Source organism: Perca fluviatilis, chromosome 22 (assembly GCF_010015445.1).
Source record: "Perca fluviatilis chromosome 22, GENO_Pfluv_1.0, whole genome shotgun sequence".
Classification (NCBI taxonomy): Eukaryota; Metazoa; Chordata; class Actinopteri; order Perciformes; family Percidae; genus Perca; species Perca fluviatilis.
In genome coordinates, this window is record NC_053133.1 from 15,315,387 (window position 1) to 15,340,376 (window position 24,990).

At 40.6% G+C, this 24,990-nt stretch overlaps 1 protein-coding gene across 1 annotated transcript in view; it reads right to left on the reverse strand.

Moving 5' to 3' along the window:
- The window catches only part of c22h8orf34 (chromosome 22 C8orf34 homolog), a 57,332-nt gene that overhangs the window by 12,402 nt on the left and 19,940 nt on the right, over nucleotides 1–24,990 (reverse strand). The window contains exons 7-10 of the mRNA XM_039789662.1: nucleotides 24,016–24,176; nucleotides 8,925–9,060; nucleotides 5,118–5,203; nucleotides 4,928–5,001 (exon numbers count right to left, since the gene is read on the reverse strand). Coding sequence (XP_039645596.1) covers nucleotides 4,928–5,001; nucleotides 5,118–5,203; nucleotides 8,925–9,060; nucleotides 24,016–24,176 — 457 coding nt within the window. The remainder of the gene's footprint in view (nucleotides 1–4,927; nucleotides 5,002–5,117; nucleotides 5,204–8,924; nucleotides 9,061–24,015; nucleotides 24,177–24,990) is intronic.

Genomic DNA, 24,990 nt, shown 5'->3' on the forward strand with positions numbered 1-24,990 from the left:
CCTAATCCGCTTATTTATTCCTTTGATGGGACACAAGTGGTCAGATGATCCTTTAAGCCAATGGACCAAGTGCACATGAGCTTCAAGCACAGGTGAGATATAAAATCTGTCAGCCATAATTCCACCTCCTCGTAACGTTTGGTTTACACTACATAAGTTATGATACCGCCGATGCCAGCACTTACATCATTTGATGTGCTAAGCACTTAATGAGATACAGAGTTGACTTGACAAAGTGCTGACACAGAGTATGGCTCTGGGAGATCTGGTGATATACATGCAGTGGTCTTCCAACAGCATTTAAAGACAAACCTGGGATAAAGCAGGCTCTTCATTTTATGATTTTCAGGATTCAAAGTGGACTTAAAAGTCTGTTTCCAAAGAGGAGGTAGTGTGAAAAACAAGTGAAGTTGCTATCCTCTGATAAATGACAGAACATGATTCCCAGGGTCCATGGCATTGATCTTTGTGCCTGTCAGATACATGAGGCGTTCTGTGGCAGCAGAGCCACAACACCACAAGCCAATCCTTAATTACAGCCCTCATAAAGAAGCAAGGCGGGTTGAACATTACAACTGAATCCCCTCCCCAACTTTATTTCACTCTTTGGTGGTATCCCCCCAGATCCCCCCAGATGACATCATCTTGTCCTTCAGTCTCTCTGGGTCTTCTCATCTTTGGCAAACAAGGCCACCAACAGTTTCCTAGTTTAAGATTCCCCAAGTGCATTTTCATAAACGTTATTATATTGTGAGTTGTTACCAAGGTATTACAGCTAATAATTCCTTTGGAATTCCAAGTCAACGCTTCTCCTTGGTTTTATTAAAAAAAAAAAAAAAAAAGGTCCACCGGGCAAAAATCTTATCATGGTACCTTAAGAAAGCCCAGTCTTCATTCATGAGACCAGTTGAAATATGGAGATTTACTCGTATCCGCAATGTCCACAGTTTAACATTTGCATTGCTCCCCTGCCCTCAAGCTCCTCTGTCCACTAAAAAAAAGACTACACTGTAATCAGGACCATATATCCTGGAGACTGCAGACCAGAGGCTGGTGGTACTGTATAGTCCCATGGCTGGGCAAACAAACAGGATATATTGAGTCTGCAAGCAATTCATCTCTCTAGATAACATCAATAAATAAACAGACAAGACATTACAATCAAAATAGGATTGTTGTTACATCAAGTTTGGTGAAGGCATATGTATTTACAAACTCACCTGGAAGACGTCAACATGTCCAGAGTGCCATAATAATTAACACATCATGTACAAAACAACAAGGCTCTACATGGTAGATAGGGGAAAAAAAAAAATGAAACAAAAATGGACTTGATTACACGCCAAGGAGACAATGACGTGATGAAAAGTGATTTCCCTTCACCATGAAGCAACTATTGTCCTTATCATCCACAATGTATGACATGAGTGCAAAGGAGTCAAACTTTTGTTCCCTCTTTGTTTGGATGCTTAGATTGGATGCTTTAATCTACACAGACAAAGAGATGAGAAGAAATGCCTTTTCATCTCCAAAATATAGAGCGGCTATGATTTTTCAATGACTTATGAGTATATTAATGTCAGTGGCGCAAAACCCAAGTTGTATAACCTCCCTCCTAGTATGACAAAACTAAAAGACCTAAAAAGAAAAAAGGGAAAACCCCTCTGGTGATGCTTCTGCCCAACTAACAAACAAGGCTCTCATTTCTTGCTAAATTGATTCCATGTTGAAAGCAAACAACACAGAAAGAGAGAAGATGGAAGTCTGGAGTTAAATATTTTATAGCCTGCATGTGTGCAGCTATACGTGTGTGGTCAGCAGTAATAATCACCACAATCTGGGGTTTGGTTCAACATTGCCCTCCACACAACAAGAACAGTTTGGGATGTGTGCATGCAGTCACAAACCACATACATGGTTTGAACCTACTGCTGGCTTTGCTAAGCACAATTGATCACACACGCACACGTACTTTAGGAATTCAATGACTGGTACTTGAGCTTTGCAAACCGGACTATATCTTTACGCTTCAGGATGTCGCCCAGCAACTATTGCCAAATCAGGTGTGGGATAAGTTGATGTCTGAGTAAAGAAGACAACAGCCTGGCAGATGGGAGCTTGTCAGCATAAGGATTTGATCTGTACATGTGTGAGATAGAGAACATTGAGTATTGTAGAACTGGATTGTTTTTATTCTGACCAAAACATCACCGTCTTTGATTAAACTGAATATCAACCTTTCAAAACATGCAGGGAGAGCTCATCACTCTTAATAGCACATGAGCAAAGACCACTGGTATTAAAATCAAATCTTCAAATGGGTTGATACACTGTACTTAACTGCAAGATACAAGAGACACTGCATGTTTCCCAAACAACTGCTTGTGCTGTTGTAGCCCCTTCTAGCTAGGATAGCAACTGGAGGATATTGGATACAAGGAGTAACACTCAACAAAGTTCCTGTTGTTTTGGCTCACATCAAAATCACCTAATGGATTTTATGGACTGTATACAGGGCTCACAGGCTCACCGGCCCAACCACTGAGTTAGCACAGCCAAAAGCAAACAGGATATTGACAATTCCACAGTTAGACCTTTATTCAAGCATCAGAAAGACAGGTTATATGACATACTGTCTATCTCTCAAGTCATAGAAGAACAGCCAGAGAGAAAATTAGGTGTTGTGCCAAATAGGAGTGCAAAGGGGATGCAAACTAGTAAAGGGCAAATGTGGATTCTTTGCAGGAACTGATAATGTTAAATTAGAGAGTTTCGAATAGCAGCTAGACTGGAATTATAATCTTATAGGTAAACATAGGCTATAAAGCTCACAGTCTGAATCAATCATATTAATAAACAGTCTGCTGCCAACCAAAAGCCTTCTAATTAGTTGCAACAGTAAGCAGAACCTTCAAAATAAATAAGTAATTAAAAAAAGTATTTCAAAATCCCAAATAAAAAAAGCTATACAGTGTATCGTCTGAAACTCTGCCAAAATTCTCCTGGAAACATTTCAACGTCTCCGCCTTGTATTATGCAGTACACATGGCATTGCATCACACTAATTATCTTCTTTCTACCATACCAATGAACAGTTTCCCCTGGCAGATTTTATGATGGCAACACACATACAACTCTACACCGAGCTAAATTTGATTAAGACATATCACTTAACACTTACAAAGGAAACTATAGAAGGATTGCTTGGAGAATTTGCTCTGGCAATTGCTTTAGGAAAGTATTTGTCTTTATGAGGCAATTATCACCTAAAAGGAGCTGGCAGAGGCAGGGGGCCTGTCGGACTAATAATGATAACCATTAACAGTGTTTACTTTCCAACATCCCCAACCTTTTACTGCCCAAACCAGGGCAATGCACAATGCAAGGCATACTTCATTAAACGACAGACATGCATGATGAAATGTGCTAATAATTAAATATGACTTAAAATTTTCAGACATGCATCTTTTCTTTCACATTAATAACCAGTGCAACACAAAAACAATTGGACACTTATCCATCCATCTATCCATCCATCCATCCAAGTACTGCAGCATGATATAATAAATAAGTGGATTTTTTTCTAAAATAGAAACACAATCGGCTACCGAGGCAGAGTCATTGCTCATACTGTATGACTTCAACCATTGTGTTTTTTTTCCAAATAAGCTCATAAAAACATTATATTTGTTTCCCATACAGTTTAGTGATTGTGGCCGACAAGCCCCTGAAGGGCCAGTTAAACTAACAAGCTATTACAAATTGCAATTGCCTTTCAAAGACGGCCAAACGTAAGCAATTAAACACAAAACAGCCACATTACCTACAGTAGATGACAGGAGTCATTTGCACTTGCGGTTTACATATGGGACACATTAGTATCATTCTTAAGCATGCCAGACAGGGCTTAACCTGTGGAGATGTAGTGTTCGGTCCCTTGGTATTAGCAGCTACAAAATAGTGGCTCAATGTGGATGTGAGGGTGAGTGGTAAAGAGGATGTCAGATTTAGCTAAAAGGTAAATTAATCAGTTTAAATCTCTAAATTAGACGTGACACGGTTATAAAATTGACACAGTCTATCATCTGGTCAAGCCTTTGCTTTTCACTAAAACATTTGAGAAAATGAATAGAAGATTGGCAGTTTGATGTTGGAAGGTGCATAGGCCCTCTACTTTTTGGATAGTGTATTTGGCCTAATCCCTCAGACTTGTGACTACAGGCTTTGATTCAACAGGTCCTTCGGTCTCTAAAGGTCTGCTCCCAGTTAGTCTGGAGCCTCTCTGCATCTGCTCCACACACGGAGCAATGCCTCGGCTCCACACCCCTTTCTTTCTTTAAAACATGCCGTAAAAAGCTTTGTCTAACACTTAGATTGGGCAATTATAAAAGAGGTATCGGCTTTTTGGGGGGGTAATTATACAAAAAGGTACTGGCGTCTTTAGCTGACTGCTTTATTAACAGCATGTGAGTGTCTGAGTCTGGTGTGTACCACATTAGGCCTATATAGATTTCTTCCCTGAAGCATGTGAGGTTATCACGCAAGCCTGCAATTGAACAAAACTGTTTGTAATCCATAAATATTTAGGTCTATTATATTAAACCTCTAAATCAGCCTCAATTGTCGTCGCGTTACTAGATATTCTTTTCATTTATTCCTTCTCAGATCTCACACAATTCCCCTGAGAGGGAAGCAAAGTGATATAGGGAGATTTATTTCACTTATTCAGCACTATCTACTGTTGTGTAAGCTGAAATGCCTGCATAAAGATCAGTTTTGCTTGGGTCTTGTCCTTTTAACAAGAGGCTTGAGGTGGTTTTTCGCTCACTCTCGGACAATAGAGGCTGAGGAGGAGAGAGCAACATGGTAATTGATGGCTGTAAAATGATCTTAATTGTTTGGTGATGGATGTAGGGAGGACACTTACAGAGCCTGACACTTGAGACAAGGCCTCGCATTCCTGAAACCGTCCCGCCACTGTGTCCACCCCGGGCAATGGAGCTGCTCCACACAACACACACAAACAGGAAGAAAAAAAAGACAAGGATGGAGCAGAGCGTGAGACCACAAAAATGTAAAAAAGAACGAACTTTGAATTTGAACTGTGTTGTGCTTACAGGAGATGTCAGGTACAGCTTGTTCAGATATGTAAGGCCTGTGCTCCTCTTCAGATCTGCCGTCTGATAGACTGTCCCCCTGCAACCTAGAGACAACACAAATACACTACTGTACACATTGGCAGTTGAGTTAAATCATCTCCGTAATCAGCATTTTCTTCAGCCACAACACTGCAACACATGTTTAGAAATCGAATGCCAGATAAAAAAAAGACAAGCAAGTCTCTATCGGTCTGAGGTGATGAGACAAAAAGGAAGTGTTTAGTGAGTTTATGATCTCTTCTTCTCAAAATCTGGGGTGGTACCATGAAAAGACGGAAATGGGGGTCAGTTTGCGGTCACAAATCATATCTCTTCATGAGTTGAAACCAAAGAAATGCATTAACAGACATATGGAGCATGAATTAAGTTGTTTCAGAACTTACACTTACTGATGAAACAAAACTGAAAAACTGTCGCACAGATTTGGTTTACCCATAAATCATTCAGTTACCGTTCTTTATCATGATGTGTTCCAAGCCCCTATAGCTTTTTTTTCCCCCAATGATATCTGTTTGGACTGAAATGGAAGCGGGTCTGAGAGATTTGGCTGTCTCCTTGGGTACTAAAAGATTTAAGTTCCGCTGAGATAGGAAAGTATACTGTGGGTTAAGACAAACGGCGATTGAAAAACCTTCTCAACAGGAAGATAAACATGCTGCATATGGCTTTTCACTGCTTTTATACTCAAACTAATTCACACACTCAAACATCCGCATGGAATTAAACACAGCATTTATTTTTCTAAAGCAGATTTTTAACGACTGTAAATCATGCCATATTTACTGTAATTACACACCATTTTAGCTCCAAATGCTTTCACTTCATGCCATTTCCATGTCATAGGCACAACCATTAACTGAAGACAAAGGAAAGCAATCCATGCGCTTTTATGGCGCGGCTGCATTCCGTCACAGCCGCAGGGCCTCTTGATTTCTACCTCTACGATGAGGGTAAAAGCAGAACACAGCTTTTTAAAGTGTATTCTATTTCTTTACTTCTTTATACATCCTTCACTTTGTCTTTCCCTCTCTTTAATGGTCTTTGTAAAGACCATTAATAGTACCCGAGATGACTATCACAAGGCCTTCCCATTCTCTGAACAAAAGCTGCTCATAGCCGCAAGTCCCGACTACCATTCCCTCAGTGCATTCCTGATATGAAAGCAATTAATTTAATGAGAACTACAAGCCCAAAAGAGGTTTGTGGAGCTCTATCCATTTCCTTGGACCGCACCGCCAACTCCGGACTGTGCCCAAGATCTGGGATGCGTTTACACACACAAGGTTTTGTGGCCATTAAAAGAACTGATCGGGTGCATGAAGGAGGCGGATGAAATGCCAGTGTGACCACAGCTATAGCCCATGAGACAGAGACATGCCCACAACACACAGGCCACACGGCACTTTACACTTCAACCGACCAGAAGAGAGGCCAAAGGAAGCGGCGTGTTTCCTGACCTGCCACAGCTGGTTAGGAGCCACACAGGCTGACTGGACTGTTTGGTGGCAGGGACAGTGGTTGGACAGAAGCAAGGGAAAAGGACAATGGCTGAGGAAGGTGTCTAAAGGCTGGGAAACATTTCAGCTTGGGGTCAGCCAGCTCAAAAGAAAGCAAAGTGATTATATCATTATGCAATAAAGATAACATACACGTTACAATTTGTGTGTTTTTATATATATATATATATATATATATATATATATATATATATATATATATATATATATATATATATATATATATATATATATATATATATATATATATATAACATTACAGGTGGATATATATATATATATATAACATTACAGGTGGATCGTGAACACAGTAACACACAGGGGTGCTGCTGGAAATGAATACATTTTGTTGTGGCCTTCACACTGTGGGTGTGAAAGTAAGCGTCACCTCTCCTTGGCTTTGGGTGGTAGATGGTAAGGCGAAGTGGCTCAGTCTCGTTTGACCGCTTAGACAACCAAGGGTAGCGAATACAGAGTGCATGCTTTTGAACAAAAGTGTAACGCACAGACAGCTGAACCTGACTGACCCAAAAGAGCTCACATGCAGGAAAAAAGGAGCAGAAATCTCATGTGTTTGCCTCAGGGGTGACGGGTATGTGAGGAATGTTTGGGTCAGTGTTCACAGATCCATACAGAGTCAACCAACCCTCTACTATCTTTGTGAGAGTTCTATAATATCACAAATAATCCACTTAATCTTCTTGAGCCTTAACTTTACACAAAACTAGCAAGGCCACATAAGTACAGTAGTTCTGTCTCCAGGTGTGAAACACAAGGGCACCAACTGTGCCACATATGTTAGTGTTCTGAGGAGTCAGTTTTAAAGGTTGGCCCCATATTGAGCCATGTTTGAAAGGTGATTCTGGTAATCCCATCAAGACCGAGTGCTGATGCACACAGCATAAAGTTTCTGTTAGGACCTATAAAAAGTTTCTGTCCTCCTTACTTGCTCCCTGACCTCTGCCTCCACTCCCTGTTCACAGAGGTATTCTGTTTGCATGCGTGCAAGGACATGCATGCACAAGTTTCATGTGTGGATTCATGAATATGTGACCAACACTCCTAATTTCAGTATTCCGTGTCTCCAGAACAGCACAAAAGGCATACAACACTTTTCCAGCTTAGTGATCTGTTTATGGCCCTAACACTCACCAAGAGTGACTATGAAAGACCATGACTCCTACGCCAATAAAGCTTGGGGAGGATTTTGTGGTCAGGTTATAGGGGACGAAGCAAGAATTTGGATCGAACCAGAAGGAGAAAGGAAGACAGAGAAGGAGAACAGATGTCTGACATTTCAGTCACGAAAAAAAGTTGAGCACATGAGCCAAGAACGACTCCAGATACAGATGCTGCTTTGCTCTGCTGCTGATCCGACCCGGGGACTCAATGATAAGCCAAAAGTATAAACTATTTGCTTAAAAACATCCAGTCAATAAACTGCCTGCAAAAAAGCCACCGATACCATTCATCCTCCTGCAGAACCTCTGACAACATCCCGCAGCCTGTGCATGGAGCGAAACGGATAAGCAGCGTGAATGAAAGAAGAGTAGGAAACAAACAAATTCCAAACCCCAAACAGAGGAGGCCGTGCAGGCACATGTGTGCCCGGCGTCTCATCAAACAGATACCCGTTTATCTCTGACTGGCATCAAGGAAGAGTCCTGCCCACACCTGTCCTGTGGTATCATACCCAACACTCAGAAATGTGAGCACTACACTGATGCTGCAGATCAGGGGGAACAGGAAATGTGTCAGAAGAGAAAAACTGTGATAACGAGAGAAAGGGTGATAATGGAGACGATTATCAGTGCTTGGGCTGATTTGTGAAAACAAGCAACACCGGAATGCACTTCAGATAGGATATTATTCACTGTTCTGAGAATGATGGAAAGAAACCAAACAGATTACAGTAATAACCACAAACGTACGGTAGCTAAAATGTATTTGAATTCATATAATTTAAAGCCTTAGAGCAACAGCTTGACGTTTTGGAAAATACACTTATTTGCTTTGTTGCTGAAAGTTTGTCCAGTATGATTAGCTAAGCCAACTGGCTGCTGGCTGTAGTCGTATATTTACCAGACAGACATGATTATCCATATGGTATCCATCTATTCATCTAACTCTCGGCAAGAAGGCAAATAAAGTAATTTCCCAAAATGTTGAACTATTTCTTTAAACCCCTGTAAACAGAACTGTGCTTTCTCTCCCAAGTCACCAGATAAGAGAAGGTGAAAACATTTACCTGGCACACCTAGAGCAGATGTTGAGTGTAACTTTGGCCTGCGGTTCAGTATGATAGGAGCTGCGTCCCTGGCTGAACTTACTGCCAGATGGAGCCAAGCCCGTCACACCCTCCATCCGCAGGTCATCCAGGTCCTCTGAGGGGGGAGGGAGCCAAAGGGACACAAGGAGGGACAGAGGAAGGAGAAGGCAGAGGGAGAGAAAATAAGAGAGAGAAAGGACGTTAATCATACTTTGGTCTCTCTTGTCAATAGGATGCCCGTTGATGACAGTCTGCTTAGAGCCAAAGATGCAAGCAAATCACAGTAAATAAACATTCTCAGCCCGGCCCCTGCTGCTGTGCGCGTCGCCACACACACACACACACACACACACACACACACACACACACACACACACACACACACACACACACACACACACACACACACACACACACACACACACACACACACACACACACACACACACACACACACACACACACACACACACACACACACACACACACACACACACACACACACACACACACACACACACACGAGTGATGCGGAAGAGTCGATGACAGCGCCACATCATGGCGGCACAGAAACAGGAAGGGTACATTAACAAGCTGATGGTGAAAGGGGACAAAGAACAATGAAGTCGGCGGGGAAAATGAGCGGTAAGACGGAGAGCTGGAAAGTTGGGTTTCGTCTGATCTATCCCTGTGTCCTCCAGAGCAAATACTCTGAGCGCACACACACACATGGATCCCTCTTCCCTCTGACTCTCTAAAGAAGTCAATATGTTTCAGACACGCCAGTATTGTTCATCGTAACCAGCCACAACAGTTACATGTGAACATGCTTACATACGGACAGGTAACATGTAGAGGTCCTTTTTCCTCATGTTAAATAAACTTTCCTTTGGTCTGCCTTCCCTCTCTATTCTAAGAGATCTGCTTTATTTTAACATACAGCTGTTACCGATGCGATGAAGTCCTCTTTACATGGAACAATTATAAAGTTTGGTTGTTATACAAGACTAAACAGGATTTTCAGCCTTCATATCTAAGAAAAAAAAAAGTTCAACATCAAGACACAGATACATGTTTCTTTAATAGACGCTGCACTAGCACGATGGGGAAAGCAAGAATAAAATCACGGCAATAACAAGACTTACGAAAGCAGGGAAGTAGAATAACATAAAGTCAACGGTTTGTTAAATATTACCAGGGATCAAAGAGGAGAGTCTGAATCAGCCAGACTATTTTGGTTTTGAGTGCATCCTCAAGAGATAAAACAAATTGCAGTACTTTCCGTGTTATGAGAATGAATAGTGAGTGGGTGTCTGCACTCTTACTTGGTTAGGTTTGCTGTTCAATCTTTTTAAACACAGGTTGAATCACGCAGAACATTTGGACCCGTCACCATAACAATATTTGTCCCGCTCTTCCCATCAGACCAGAAGAATTTAGGAGCTTTGCCAATAACAGGGTGAGGGGGGAGGGGGTCGCCTTCAGGATATGCAGTGTATTCTCCCCTCTCGCTGCCATTGTTTCTGCTCTTGTACATACAGTACAGTGTGCCTGTCTATATATCTGCGAGTCTAGTCATTTGAAACCAACAGTGAAACTTCTCACTTAGAGATCACATTACCTGGCCCTTGGTTTGGGGGGGACAAATAGGTTTCATACCTTGAAAGAGGAGAAAGCATGACTAATCACCTGGATTAGATTGGATGACACTTGCTCATGAGAACTCTCTCCCTCCATCCATCAGCATGGCACAGAGCCAGAAAATCTCCCCCGTCTCCTTTGGGTGTCAGGAAATCATTCTGACGAGACGTTTCAAACGCACTGCTTCCATCTCATCCACTAATTTGGCACTATATCATGACCAAATACGCTCCGCGGTCTTACGTTAATTGATTTTTGGTTTAGTTTTTACACAAACAAGCACAAATAATAGCAATAGATGAATGTGAAGTCTGCATTTTCTTACATGTTTTATTGTGTGGATAGCAGTGTGGTTCACTGGACTTTGATCCACAATTAAATATCTTAACTATTAGGAAAATCACCATGAAGTTTTGTGCAGACATTCTTGATCCCCAAATGATGATTTCTACTGACTTTGGTGTTCCCCTGTCTTTTCCTTAAATTTGAGTCTCAAAAAACCCTATCAATGAGCAGATTGATGTACATTAATTAATAGTAATTACCCTTAATGCCACCAAACTGACGAATGTCATGTTGTACGCTTAACCCTTTGTTTTGTCTTCCTGTCAACCATGAACTTTTCTTTTGTGTGTCAAAATTGAATTTTTTGTGCTTTTTCAGATGTTTTTGATACTTAAAAAAAAAAGAAAAAAAATAGTCACTTTTTTCAATGCTTTTTTTATTCATGGTCAATAAACCTAATTTATAATGACATTACACCTAATTTCTGAGTCAAAACAAAGCAGAAATTATGAATTATTTTGACTAATAGTTAAGATCAGAGGATGTTGAGTGGATCACAGACTGGTTTATGTCAAAGTTTAGTCAGGATACTGTCTTGAAACCATTTAAATTTTTTTTTTCAAATGCTATAAAATTGAATAAAACACCCAAAATGCAATGTATAGAATGTTGTCTGGGATCCAGACAACGTACATCCATGCATCCATGTTATTTGTGGTCAATTTGGTTGAAATAGACCCATATTACTGATATGAAAAAAAAAAAACTTTGAAAACGGGTCAAATTTGACCCGAGGAAAACACAAAAGGTTAACTACAGTAGTTCCGGCTACATTATAGTGTTTAACACCAAAAACTGTTGGCAAAAGATCTAAATCAATATGTCTATTCAAGACCTTTAACAAAGTCAGGAAGTGTCTTGTTTTTCTCACGTTGATCACTGACATCAGTCATGTGACACACATCGTGTCCAGGCCGTCTAAGAATGAGTTGTTTTAGTGTTATGTGGAGGACAGATACATTCCAGTAATACCCTTAAGCAGAGCAATATTAAGTGTCCCATTCATCACGGTATGCATTGGAGGGGGTGGGGACAGAGAGAGCCACCAGCAATTTGCTGGTCGTGGGAACTGCTCGAGTTTGGGCCTTTACCTTTTCCTCTTTTCTTCTCGTCCAATCTCACTTCTAACCATTTCCTTTTTTTTTGGCGACTGACTAATGCTGTATTCCAGATTTTCTCTGGGTCATAGCCTGGGATACAAATCATTACTTGACACTTGGAAACATTCACTTGTGAGGCTGCAGCTTGCATGAAATAGCAAACGAATAACAGCGAGCGGCTCTGACCCTGAAAGAGAACATTACTTCTGTGTACGCATCTGCTGGTCCCTTCACCTACCGCTTTGTGTTTTGGACTTGTTTCCTTCTGGTCGATATAAAATGAAACAATAATGGAGATAAAGACCCGTTTGTCTGAAGGAAGTGAAAGCTAATCCCTAAAATTGTTGAAGTGAACAAAAGCTTTTGTCTGGAGTGCATCCCATACAGAAAACAGATTAGACCGTGTCTGAATGAAATGTTGCAGAGGTTGAAACGCATAGCAAAGAGTCACAAAATGTTGGGCTAAAACGATTTGTTCCACACTTGCAACGGTTCCTCCTTTTGGCCATATGGAGAAGATAGGATACCATTTTCCAATAATATCAACAGTCACAGATGCAAATGAAAAGGGAAGAGTAACTCCTAGTCAGACTAACTAGTTTTTGCATGCGTATGCTTGTTTGTGGATACAGAGGAGTTTCTAAAAAGAAGGTTACAACTACTGTAAAGGTGCACTTAGGCCCCAAACTAGTACACCGGTGTACTGTTGCTGCTTACTGTCCATAGCTTTCAAATCTTGTTTCTCCATGTGCAGGCTATAGAAGTAAGTGCAGCCCTTCATCTGTGCAACAGCAGTCTGAATTTTAGCTATGTCAGCCTTCCATGAGGCTGAATCTAACTCTGAACTTTCTACTGGGGAGGGAGAGGCTACAGATTTCTGTGTTGACACCACAGTCTGAGGAGGGCCTGTGTGTGGAGTGCTAAAGTAATAAATATGTGTCTCACTGGTTGGGGTTTGGGTGTTAGCATTGTAAATGACTGCTTTTACGTACATGCACATTGTGACGCATATGCTCAAATTGTATCACAATGAGCCTAAATATGACTGCAGAAATAATTTCTTATTTCTAAATCGATTTTTGTGGTCTCAAACAAACTGATATTTCAGAGTAGAGTGCACCGTTTTAATCGACTATATTTCAATGTGTAGCAGATCTACTATACTTTAAATATAGTAATTAAAATGATGTTGAATCAACTGTTACACATTATATAATCTAGACCTCTAAAAAAACTAACTTTTAAACTTGACACCTAGCTGTCTTTTCATGAGCGCATTCCAAAATCCATGCTCACATAGAAGTGTTCTTTTCTCTTTCGTGTCTGCTTAGTCAAACACATATGACTGAGTGCATACTCTGTGTTCACAATAGAACCCAGCATGCCTCCAACACAATACCACCATGATACGTTTACAGCGAGTCTCCCATGAGACCAGCTTACCCCGAGACCATGACAGCCTCCCAGGCCTCTGTCTAGACACAACAAATGTCTGTCCACACTCGCCCGTTTGTCAGCCCGTCACATTTCACTCCCTGGGCACCGGGGCAGCCATGCGTGCTCACCCTGTCTAACGATGAGACATGGCAGATAAATAAAATGGGTCTGCACTGGGGGTAGGTGGAGGGAGGGGGGAGAGAAATGGAAACTATTTGAGCGATGCAATCCCAACAAAAGGCCTGAGCGATGAGGAATTCCGTGCCGCAATCACTCACTCACAGTAAAGCCAGAAAGGAACGGAGCATAGCGCACAGATAAAGTGTTTGTGTGCTCCTCTCTCCAAGTTTCCATGTAATTTATTTTGTTTAGACAGAGACGGACTGACTGGCTCTTTGCTGCTCTTCATAGGGCTGAAAAGTCATAATTAGCACATTGGTTTCACAAATAACTTAATATACACCTTCTTGGATTACACGTTGACAGATGTCTAGTGGAATCATCTAAAGCACTACCCCACACGTGGAGCAGGGAGACACGCACGCACACACTTCATCATGCTCCGCACCAAATCCAAAGCATTTCATCAAAGGCTGTGAGTTATTGTGTCTCATCTAAAGTGAAATAATTGAATTTTCCATTCTTTCATGAACAGTGACGGCGCCCCACCACATACTGAAACACTGGGCCGTAATTAATAATCTTTAAGTGATATATGCCTTGTACAGTCAAAAGCTCCACTTACTCAAACAGAGTCCCACATGTGTGAGCAACATATAGATAAAAAGGCACACAGCACATACTCAACCCGACACATACAGTACAGTGACACTTGCAGACCTCACACTTTCGTTGCCCTCACACATACAACCAGCATTTGTTTTTCATTAAGCTTTGAGCACCAAAGCCTCCACTCAGCGGTTAGTCGTCACACAGACATCTTTGATGTGAGTTGCTGCAGAGACGCATTTGTTTGGCTTTGTAATAAAAACAATATTCCAACTTACATTTCATAATTATGTCTCGGCTTTCAATAGCACCCTCCTCCACTTCTGGCCTAAAAATATGGCTGTTAGGCTCCACGACTCTGACTGCAGCAGTAAAAAAAACCCTGATCAGAATCAGATGGGGACACACATGAGCAGGGTAACATCACAGCTCTGAGGCCTGTGGAAAGTCTTATCGCAGACCTTGGTGCAAACCTCCTCTGTCACTTTCTGACCGCAAATATTACAGAGATTAGGACGTCACTCCAGAGCCTGATGTATTAATGCAACAATGTCAGTCATTGTAGTTGGAAAAGTGACTTGAGCATGTAATGCAATATGTAGTTGAATTATACTTTGAGCTTTAAGAAGATTTTGTATGAAAATGTATTTCGCAGTAAATATATCAAGACAGCTGTCTGCCAGGATCAAGGCTGCCATCTACAGTTCAAAAGAATGATTTTAATCACTTATAAAAGAATAAAAGAATCCAGCTAACTGAAATGTGCCTGTACAAGAAGAGTCTGGGGAGATAATGATAATGATAGAAGAGCAATTTAATTGAATAAAACAAACATGCAAACATGTTAACATGAGTGAAGGGATGATAGGTTGATGTAGTTAAAGCAATTATCTCCTTTGAGTTTATAGGCCTATATTTCATGTTCATTGTTTCTGCACTTGTTTGTGATGAACACACACACACACACACACACACACACACACACACACACACACACACACACACACACACACACACACACACACACACACACACACACACACACACACACACACACACACACACACACACACACACACACACACACACACACACACACACACACACACACACACACACACACACACACACACACACACACAAATTACTGTATAATGACATCAAGTCTATAACTTATCCATTTGTCTCTTAAATCTTAATCTTGCAGGAGAGGAGCCAGAGAAAAGTGATGCAACTTATTTTTTGTATTTACTTTTTATCCTTTTAGATTAAGCTGCACACAGCACCGTGTGGGGGGTGAGGGGGGCTTTAGCCGATTAACTTATGATGATAACACAATGCACCCATTCACACAAGTCTTATCTGTCATTCTAGATAACGATTTACACAGATATCATCCTTGTGTTTCTATCTACCATATTTTGCTTCTGTCTGGCTACAGGAGCCACAATACATCATCCTTGTGTCCATTCAGCTCCCTTCCATTCAGAGAACCTGCTCAGTTTATCTACGGCGCTAACACACACCAGAGATACGTACGCTGGCCGGTATTAGGCCATGCCGTGCGTAATGACTACTGTTAGATTTATGGTATGATCACAGCAGCCTACTTGGCTATTGGTAATTGCTTCCAGTAATACCACCATAATACCACAGCAATTTGCCTCTCGATTAGCGTATCCATCGGCACCATAGAGACTTTCACAGGCGGCAAATTGGGCGCAGTTAAGACTTTTACTGGAGACATTCTTTTCACCATCAGGCGGGCGAAACCTTTAGAGGTGAACCCAGCCCTTTCAAGCTTCTACTTCAAGTGAAAGATTTAGTGCTGAAGCAACTCACACCACGCACATACATGTCCTCATCCACCTCCTCCTTTCCTTTTTTCAACCCACCATAATGATATGGTTGTGTTTGTTGTTGGTTTACATTGTTACCAGGGCAACTGTTGTGTCTGTAGTTGTTTGGGAAAGGATGAAGGGGGCAATAGGGGCAATGGGAGAGTGTGTGTGTGTGGGGTGCTGCTGGCGTCAGGAAGTGCGTGCCTTGTCTGCCAACTCTGGCAGTCTGAATCTTGGCCTTAGGCAAAGGACTAACAGGCAGCTCTTAGCCACGTTAGCACTGCAATCAGTCCATTCAGACACACGCAGGGATGTACACATACTACAGGTTACATTACCACACAAAGTTGAATGATATTTACAATGTTCTCAACAATGGTGGACTAAGTGGCTAAGAGCCGTTTTACTTACTATTTTTTGCCGCACTACATTTAATTGCCAGCTTTACTACTAGTTACCATGCTGATTAAGAAATTGCATATAAAACATATGGGTTTATAAAATACATTACATGTCATGTCATTTAGTGGCCGCTTTTTATCCAAAGCGACTTACAGTTGCTACATATGCCAGAGGCCGCGCATCTCTGGAGCAACTAGGGGTTAAGTGTCTGGCTCAGGGACACATTGGTTGATGTATCGCAGTGGGAAGTGAACCCAGATCTCCCACATCAAATGCATGTGTCATATCCACTGTGCCATCACCACTGCGCCAGGTAGAATGTATCAGAAGTTTGTAGCTACAAATACATACAAAATACATGGTTGGAGATTAGCCATGATGTTTAATATTTAATCTTTACACTACTTGATTGTCCGATGTGAAGCAATTAGGTCACAGTGCCATCTCATGTCAAGTCCGTTCAATTTCTGTGGTTCAATATGTTACCATTTTAGTAGTGATATATTATAGCTAAAAAACTAAAACTGAGATGATTTACTTTCGTTTTTATTTACTTTATTTTTTTAACCTGGCAATATAGTTTCAGTTCACTTTTAGTTTTTCTTGAAGGTTTTCGTTTTTATTTAGTTATAGGTTTACTACAAATATTTTAAACAATAATATTTAAAAGAAAATGTTTTAGTTTACTAATAATCAGCTGGTACCTAGGCACTGCTAAAGGCTAACCTCAGCATGCTAACATGCTGATGTTAAGGTTAGTAGGTAATGTATAACATTAACTATATTCACCCTTTCAGTTTAGCATGTTAGCATGCTAAAATTTGCTAATTAGCACTGAAAACAAAGTACAACTGAGATTGGTGTAAATGGCATTCGTTTTGCAGATATTTGGTCACAAACCAAAATACTGGACAAATTGAAGTGGCATTTGTTGTTGAGATATTTCACAGGATGAGTCAAAACTTTGACCTACTGGTGGCGCTAGATGAAAGGTTAGGGTTTCACCAATGTCATGCCATCAGCATGGCTAAGAAATACCTTACACATCATCATGAAAGTAATATTGATATATACACACACACACACACAGGTTCTTTACTTATCATAGAATCATTTTACAATGAAGTTAGGCCTATTGCTACTTAGATTTTTTTCCCCTCGCTTCCACCTCTGGTTTTCATCATTTCTGTTAGATCTTTCTCACAGGAAATGCCAAATATATGGCAAGAATCTTAAGGGGGCCATTTGTAATAGTCGTCACAAAAAAAATTGTCATTCCTATCTTCCATAAAGCTAATAACAGCTTTGCTCTTTCACCACAGAAAGTTATTTAGTAGGACTAAGTAAATGTTCAGGCTTCTATGAGTTGAAAGGCCAAGACTTAAACCACCCTCAGAGGCAAGGGGTCTATATGCAGTAGATGACCTAACATAGAACATTTCTCACTTCAGTTTCAGGGTGGTAAAGATTGTCTCTCTTTCCCTCACCTACTCTTCTTTGTATGAAAAAAACTATTATATCGTACCCACATACTCAAACAAAAGAGCCACACACAGGCATTGTAACTCATCCACCATACACGGCTTTATTCCGTGTGTATCAAAGAACAGACATAGCTTGATTATGCTCTCATCCTGTCCCTGTCAAATCCTAACGGTCACTGTGAATCAACAAGACTAGGTAAAGCTACTCTTACCTCCTCTCCTGTTTCAGGAATCATGCCAGAGTGGTACATACATACTAAAAGGGTCTGTGGACTCATGCGGGTGGGGGTGTTTCACACTGACAGAATCTTTGTTACTCTCTACTGCAATGAAAGTGCATGTGAAATGGGATGTTACAACCCTCCAACAGGATCTCTAAGTTGAAAGTAATGTGTCTACCAAACTAAACCCTTTAAACAATTCTTGACTGAGCAACATGTTGATGGGGCCTGAAGTGGTTAAATAGAGTAAGAATAGAGAAAGATTAAAGCTTAATATTCATATTATAATTTAAAGTAAGAGTGTCTTGAGTTTATTTTGCTACAGAGTAGATGATATACATTTACTGTAATTAGTATTTGTCAGTGCCTACAGGCATGTAAATAACACTTATTCTATTCCCATATTCACAAAAGTTAATGTTGAGAATTCAAAGAGTGTTTCTGAAATGGAATACTTCCACTAAGGATGACGAGACCAGTAACTTTACAGTGGGAACTGGCTAACTCGTCTCATTAACTTACCATAAAATAACACTGCAAGGCCAAAAACAGGGTGTTTCTCCCCACACACTGAACCCAGCTTGTTTCTTATTTCAAATCAGTATAAAATCTGTGGTCTCACCGCCCGGCGAAAGCTCGAATCTTGACATTTTCCATGGCTCTACAACAACATGTGAGTCATATCATTTTCAACATGGTTTTGACTGTGGCAAATATTAAGCGCAGAACTAATGAAAACAACTGGGAAAACACAGAACCATCCCTGACAGCAGCTAGAGAATGAATAAGACCTAGCCTCTAAGCTTATTTTATTTTCTCTTTTTGGAACAATCTGAACAAAACAAGTCAACCTTAAGCCATGTCTTTGGTTTTTATAATTGCATTCAATCTGGACTACCTTGGCTAGCAGCACTGTAAACCATTCCAAGAGGATCTTATTGTTCTCTCATAAGCTCCTTACCCAGGTGCTGGCAAAAAGACACCCAGAATGCAAAACCCTTCTGCTCAATATGGAAATGGGGATTAGTTGCTAACTTTCTTTGTATCTTCTAAGCCTGATTTCATTATGCATCTTATTCTCTCACCAACATTGTAGTTGTTACACATTAGGACAAACTAGTGCTGCTTTCCTGCCTCCCAGTGGATATTATGCAATATGTTTTGTGTTCACCATGGCTCTAAACACACCTCTTTTTATCCTTCAGAGGTTTGGACACTTAAATATCTACACCATGGGACCTGTTCATTTCACGCTAATGTAATTGCTTTCATTTGGGTAGTGTTGATTTCTCTTTACACCAGCAATCTGCACAACAATGATGCTCACAGGAGTCACAGCCACTTAGTAGGTGTGATGAATGAAGCTACTCAACTGATAATACAACAACTACATGGAGAAACTACAGATGTGCATTGTACAGTATGTTCCCTTGGGATGACTGCAAAATACCAAACAAAAAACGGTGTGTGTGTGTGTGTGTGTGTGTGTGTGTGTGTGTGTGTGTGTGTGTGTGTGTGTGTGTGTGTGTGTGTGTGTGTGTGTGTGTGTGTGTGTGTGTGTGTGTGTGTGTGTGTGTGTGTGTGTGTGTGTGTAAAGAGAGAGAGGTTTGAAAAGATATGTGAAAGTCAATTAGAGTGTCTTTGGTTTAAATAGGCAAAGTTAAGTGTGTTTGATAGTGATTTATTTGTGCCATTTTTTTAAGTGCTTCACAAAGCTGGACATCTGCATGCAAAAGCTTTATTTTATTGGTCTGTCTTATCATACTTGGCCTGATTAGTTAAGTGTACGATCAATGCAAAGTATTAAAACCTATGCATACCTTTTGCCAGTTACTAGCTTACTTTTTTTTCAAAATGTATTCATCTGACACAGTTTGAAATACTTTTTAACCTGGCCCTATACTTTCAAACAGGCTTTCCACACATATGCTGTAATACCATATGTTAGCCACTAGAGTGCCCCCTAAGCAAATGCTTAAATAAATAGATAACATGCCTCCATAATCTCTGGTACAGTAGTGACTTTACTGGCCATAGGGAGGAATAACTTCACATATAACAATGGAACATATCATGTTGAGCATGTTATTATCCATTAACATGTTACTGCTCAACATTAAGAGAAGAATGCTAAAAGAGGGAGGTATTGACATGGTTACATAATTATTATGGAATTGGAAAATCAATCCTATGTGTGGAAATCTCCCCTAAAATAACTGTAAAAAAAACCTACAACACAATACTTTCTGTATGATACAATTTTAATCCACTGATTTACAAGTTTGACCTATTCAACAGCAAGCCCCCTGCCTTTTGTTTAGTCGTTGAGCAATTCATTAAATCCCTACCAGCTCCAGGAGTGCAGCTCAGCATCTGACCATATGTTTTAAACTTCACGTGGACAGCATCAAGGAAAAAACACAAGATACATATATCACAAGATCACCATTTCTGCCAAGGATCATCAGTCATCTTTGGCATGCATTTGGTCATGAGCTACAGAATATGTGCCAGGACCCTTTTTCTAAATGCGGCCCACAGATCCTCCTGAGGCTCACTCATTTCTCCAAGTCCACCAAGCCCCCACATGCGGCATGTTAGCATCGCTTTAATCAACTACAGTAGTGAGGCAGGCCACTCAGAATGACAGCCAACACAGTGGCGGTGGTCCCTGCGGAGAGCGCCATGACCAGGCCCCGACAGAGTATCATAAATGACATTGCTGCATTATTTCCTTTGAATTACTGTCCCGGACCATGGTGTAAAAGCCGCTGGGGAGAATGTGCTTAGAGCTATGATCAAGGAGGGCCATCACAGACCATCAACATCCTGCTTTATGGCTGTATTTATTACAGTCATATACTGCTGTCCTCATCTATGTTTGGCTTATATAAAAAGGAAAATAAATGTTAGGTAAAGGAAAAGAAATTTTTACGTATTGTTTTCTCAATGATTTCTTCCAATTACCACAAAGAAGAAAAGGGATATAGAACAGTATAAATAAATACAATTAAGGTCCATATTAAATGTAGGAATGAAATCAATTCATTCATACTGCAGAGGTTACACTGTGTCATAGCAACAAATACTGGGCCTACTATGAAATCAGATAATAGCATTCCTCTTGGAATCACTGGAGCAGAGAGATATTTAAAATTTGTAGATCTTGAGGCAGAGTGTGAACAGCCCATTGTGGATAATTTGATGTCTCTGCTAATGCTCAAACAATTAGTCGATCAGGCAATTGAAAGACAATCAGTTTTCCAAAGCAATTTCAAGACAAAAATCTTTGAAAATCTTTTTCAGCTTTGGTTACTTGTCATGACATAGTATTTTGACATTTCATAAGCTAAACAAGCAATTAATGAAAATAAGAACAATCATTTGTTGCAGTTCCAATCTGTGCAACCTAGCACACATCGATAAAGAAATGTGACCCTGTGGATGACCCCGATGAACGGATCCTGCTAACAAGCACAAATGCCTCGGCGCTGTGACAGCAGAGTAGAGAGCTAAGACAGGCATAGCTTGTGTGTCACCACAGAGCAGCAGCTCAGGAGACACTGAAGCACTATAATTGAGGCCTATGTTGTAGAAGCTGGTGGTTATTCCTCAAAGAAGTACTGTATGACAGGCATTTGTTAGCTTACCTAGATGAAAGTCAGTGTATTTACATGGAGTTTTATTAGTAGAAAAGTAGACTTTTCCCTGCATTAGATACGGCTTTCAACAATTCAAATTCTTTTAAATAGCTGCTAGTGAAATAAATCTTACAAGTGATGAATTCTGGGCTGTAAACCTTTGTGGAAGATGTTGCGTGTGCATGTGTGTCTATGACCTCCCTTCGCATTAGTGTTACATGCTACTTTAATCCAGAGAATCACTCCTGCAGGTAAAGATAACCGCACAGTAGAGACAGAGTGGAAGAAAGAGTGACAGATATCAAAGAGCGTGCTTTACCACACAAAATATTTCAGGCAAGAAATTCAATTTGGCATGAGGTATTACATTCTGTGTTTGCACAGACAGGGTGACGAGCTCTCAGACCCTACACTCAATAAAGCCAGAGCAAGATCAGATGCTCTCCTTACCCCCTTGGTCACCTACTCATCCATCCTAAGTCGGCACATGATGGCATGACTGACATGAAGAAATGTGAACATAAACATGTACAAAATTTAAAAAAAGCTACTTTGTTATTCTTCAGTTGTCAAAGTGAATACTTAGACTCACTGGCTGAGAGCATCTGGCTACACTATATAAACAGGAAGCATAGTTTCCCCTTTAACAGCTACTACTAAAGTGCTCTTTAGTACAGCAGCACAAACAAACTGCTGCTTTGCTCATCCAGCTATTGTACCACTACATACAGTATGCGTCTACAGATCCACATATATGCAACAATTTCCACCCCTTTTATCCGTCCCTTACATTCAATTTCCACCATTTTCATTTCAATAGCACTTCTTTTCAAATGCATGGTTTTCCACGACTCCCAGAAAAGATGTCTGAACACGGTGCATTTGAGTATATGCATGCAGCCAAAGAAAGTAATTGCACTACTTTTAGCACAGTAAGAGAAACCATTTTAGTTCTTCCAGCTGGAGCCGCAAAGTCAACTCAACACACCTAATGCTTTCACGGCAGTAGGGGAATTTCTATCCATGGCTCTATGATAAATGTTGATGCAATGTGGTGCATAAGAAGAGGACTAGAACCTGATATTTGCCATTAATGCTTTTGAGATTTTATCTTATTTTGACTGTCAAAGCTCCAGTGGAAATTGTGACATATTTGACCAGTTATCCAGTGGACTACATAAAAAGCAGACTATTAAACGTGGGGTATACTTGCCGCAGCAAACCTGTTGAGCGCCAGTGTAACGTCATGGGAGCGCTGTAACTGTTTAAACTTGCACGTGGTGGTCGCGACACTAGTTGCAGTGTTCTCCTGAACAGAGGAAAGGCTACCAACTTTGCTATTTCTACGGACTAGAAGAAGAAAAAGGTAAACAATGGCAGAAGTGGCAGCAGCGTTGACATCAATGTTTCGATTTGATTCGATGACCTACTTCGTCGGATCAAGCCTTTCATTCACCATAAAAGAACTCATCTTAACCCAGTAAGTCACTCTGAGAGTCCAGGCATCCAGTTGCCCAGGAGCTTGTTCATGCTTCCCATTTCCGCTTTGTCATATGCCGCTAAAAAAAAAAATAAATAGACTGGTGCACGCCCTCTGGTTGCGCACTAGAAATCCTGGCGCGCCAGCATGCAAACTCGGCTGCGGAGACTGTAAAACGGCCCTTACATGTTCCTGAAGAACAAGGTACAATAAACATACAAGCACTGTAGTGTGTTCTCTAGATGTCCTTCCTACATAGTCGAGAATGTTCTTCCATCTCCTTGATCTTTTCATTTCATGAAAAACATGTTACAGCACAAGAGATGTAGTTTCACTTCAAAAGTCAATATATCAAAACAGATTGAGTTCATGAAAGATCGTGAAAACTCTGATTTGCTCTGCAAACAGACTCATTCAAAATGAAATGTTACAGCTATAATTCTTTTCTGTTCCACACACACAAACACAGCAAGCTGTTCTCATGCATGTGGGATGTTAAGAAAGCAGGTGTCTGTCTCACACATTTGCTGACACACACAGCGAGGAGTCGTACACCTGCCTGCCAGTGTGGCTCAGAAGCAGCCTTGTATTATAACCAATGACATTTGATTAGCAGAATTCAATGGAATACAACTACATACATAGGAAAGCATGTCATGTTGAAGCATTGCACTGCACAAAGATTACCATTTACAATTTGTGTCTGTGTACATAAAAAAGTGGTGTATACACAGAATACGTTACATTACCCAGAAGCTCCATGGCATCGTCCTCCATCTCTTCCTCTGCGACGGAGGGGACAGGGCTATGGACAGAATCAAAGGAGTCCTGGGACAACATGGCTGCCAGGAGCTTTTTGTGATGCTGCTGCTGCTCCCTTAGCCCTTTGCTCTTTGCTTCCATCTTCAGGCTGAGGAGGCAAGCAGAAGAGGAGTCAGGACTGAAGAGTTTAAAAGCTAAAAGACTTTTTCACCCACATACATAATTGGATCACCATTTATTGACATGCAACATATGATGACTTAAAATACATCAGTTGTTGCTGGTTATTTCCCCACACACAGCCCCTAACCTTTATAAAGTACTTGAAAGATCAATTTGTTATGCATGTGAATCATCATCTGTGATGATTCAGCTAATGAGAAATATACCTACACAATTAGCAGGTTTTAAAATAACTTACCATATTAATTTCCTACTCTCATCCTAATCTGTCAGGCTTGTATCTAAGCCGTACACAATCTTGCATTTGCCTCAGTGGTGTGCGACTACATTTAAAGTGTGTTTCCCCACTTATTGCATTTGGCAGCCGTTCCATGGTTGTGGGACAAAATACCATACAACCATTTCAAGTGCCATGCAGGTGCAGAACAACCAGTTATAAAAAGGTTAGCAGGGAGAAATAATGAAGGGGTAATTGCTCTTAGGTGAGCAACAGAGAATTAGCTGTAGCACCATGTACAGAGCAATATTATTTAGAGGATGTGGAGTAAAAAATAAATCAAAACAAAAAAAAGGCCAGCGCTGAGGAGATTTTATCAGCATGTAGAGAGATATAAGGTGTTGCGTCCCCTGTGGTTTTTAGTCTGCAGGAGAGCCAATAATCAAATCCAAAGTATTAAACAAAGATAGAATGCACGGGGGCAAAAATCATAAAATGTTTATACAAATCTGATTCACTTAATGTTGCTAAAATCTAATAATGAACAAGAATATTGCTCTTT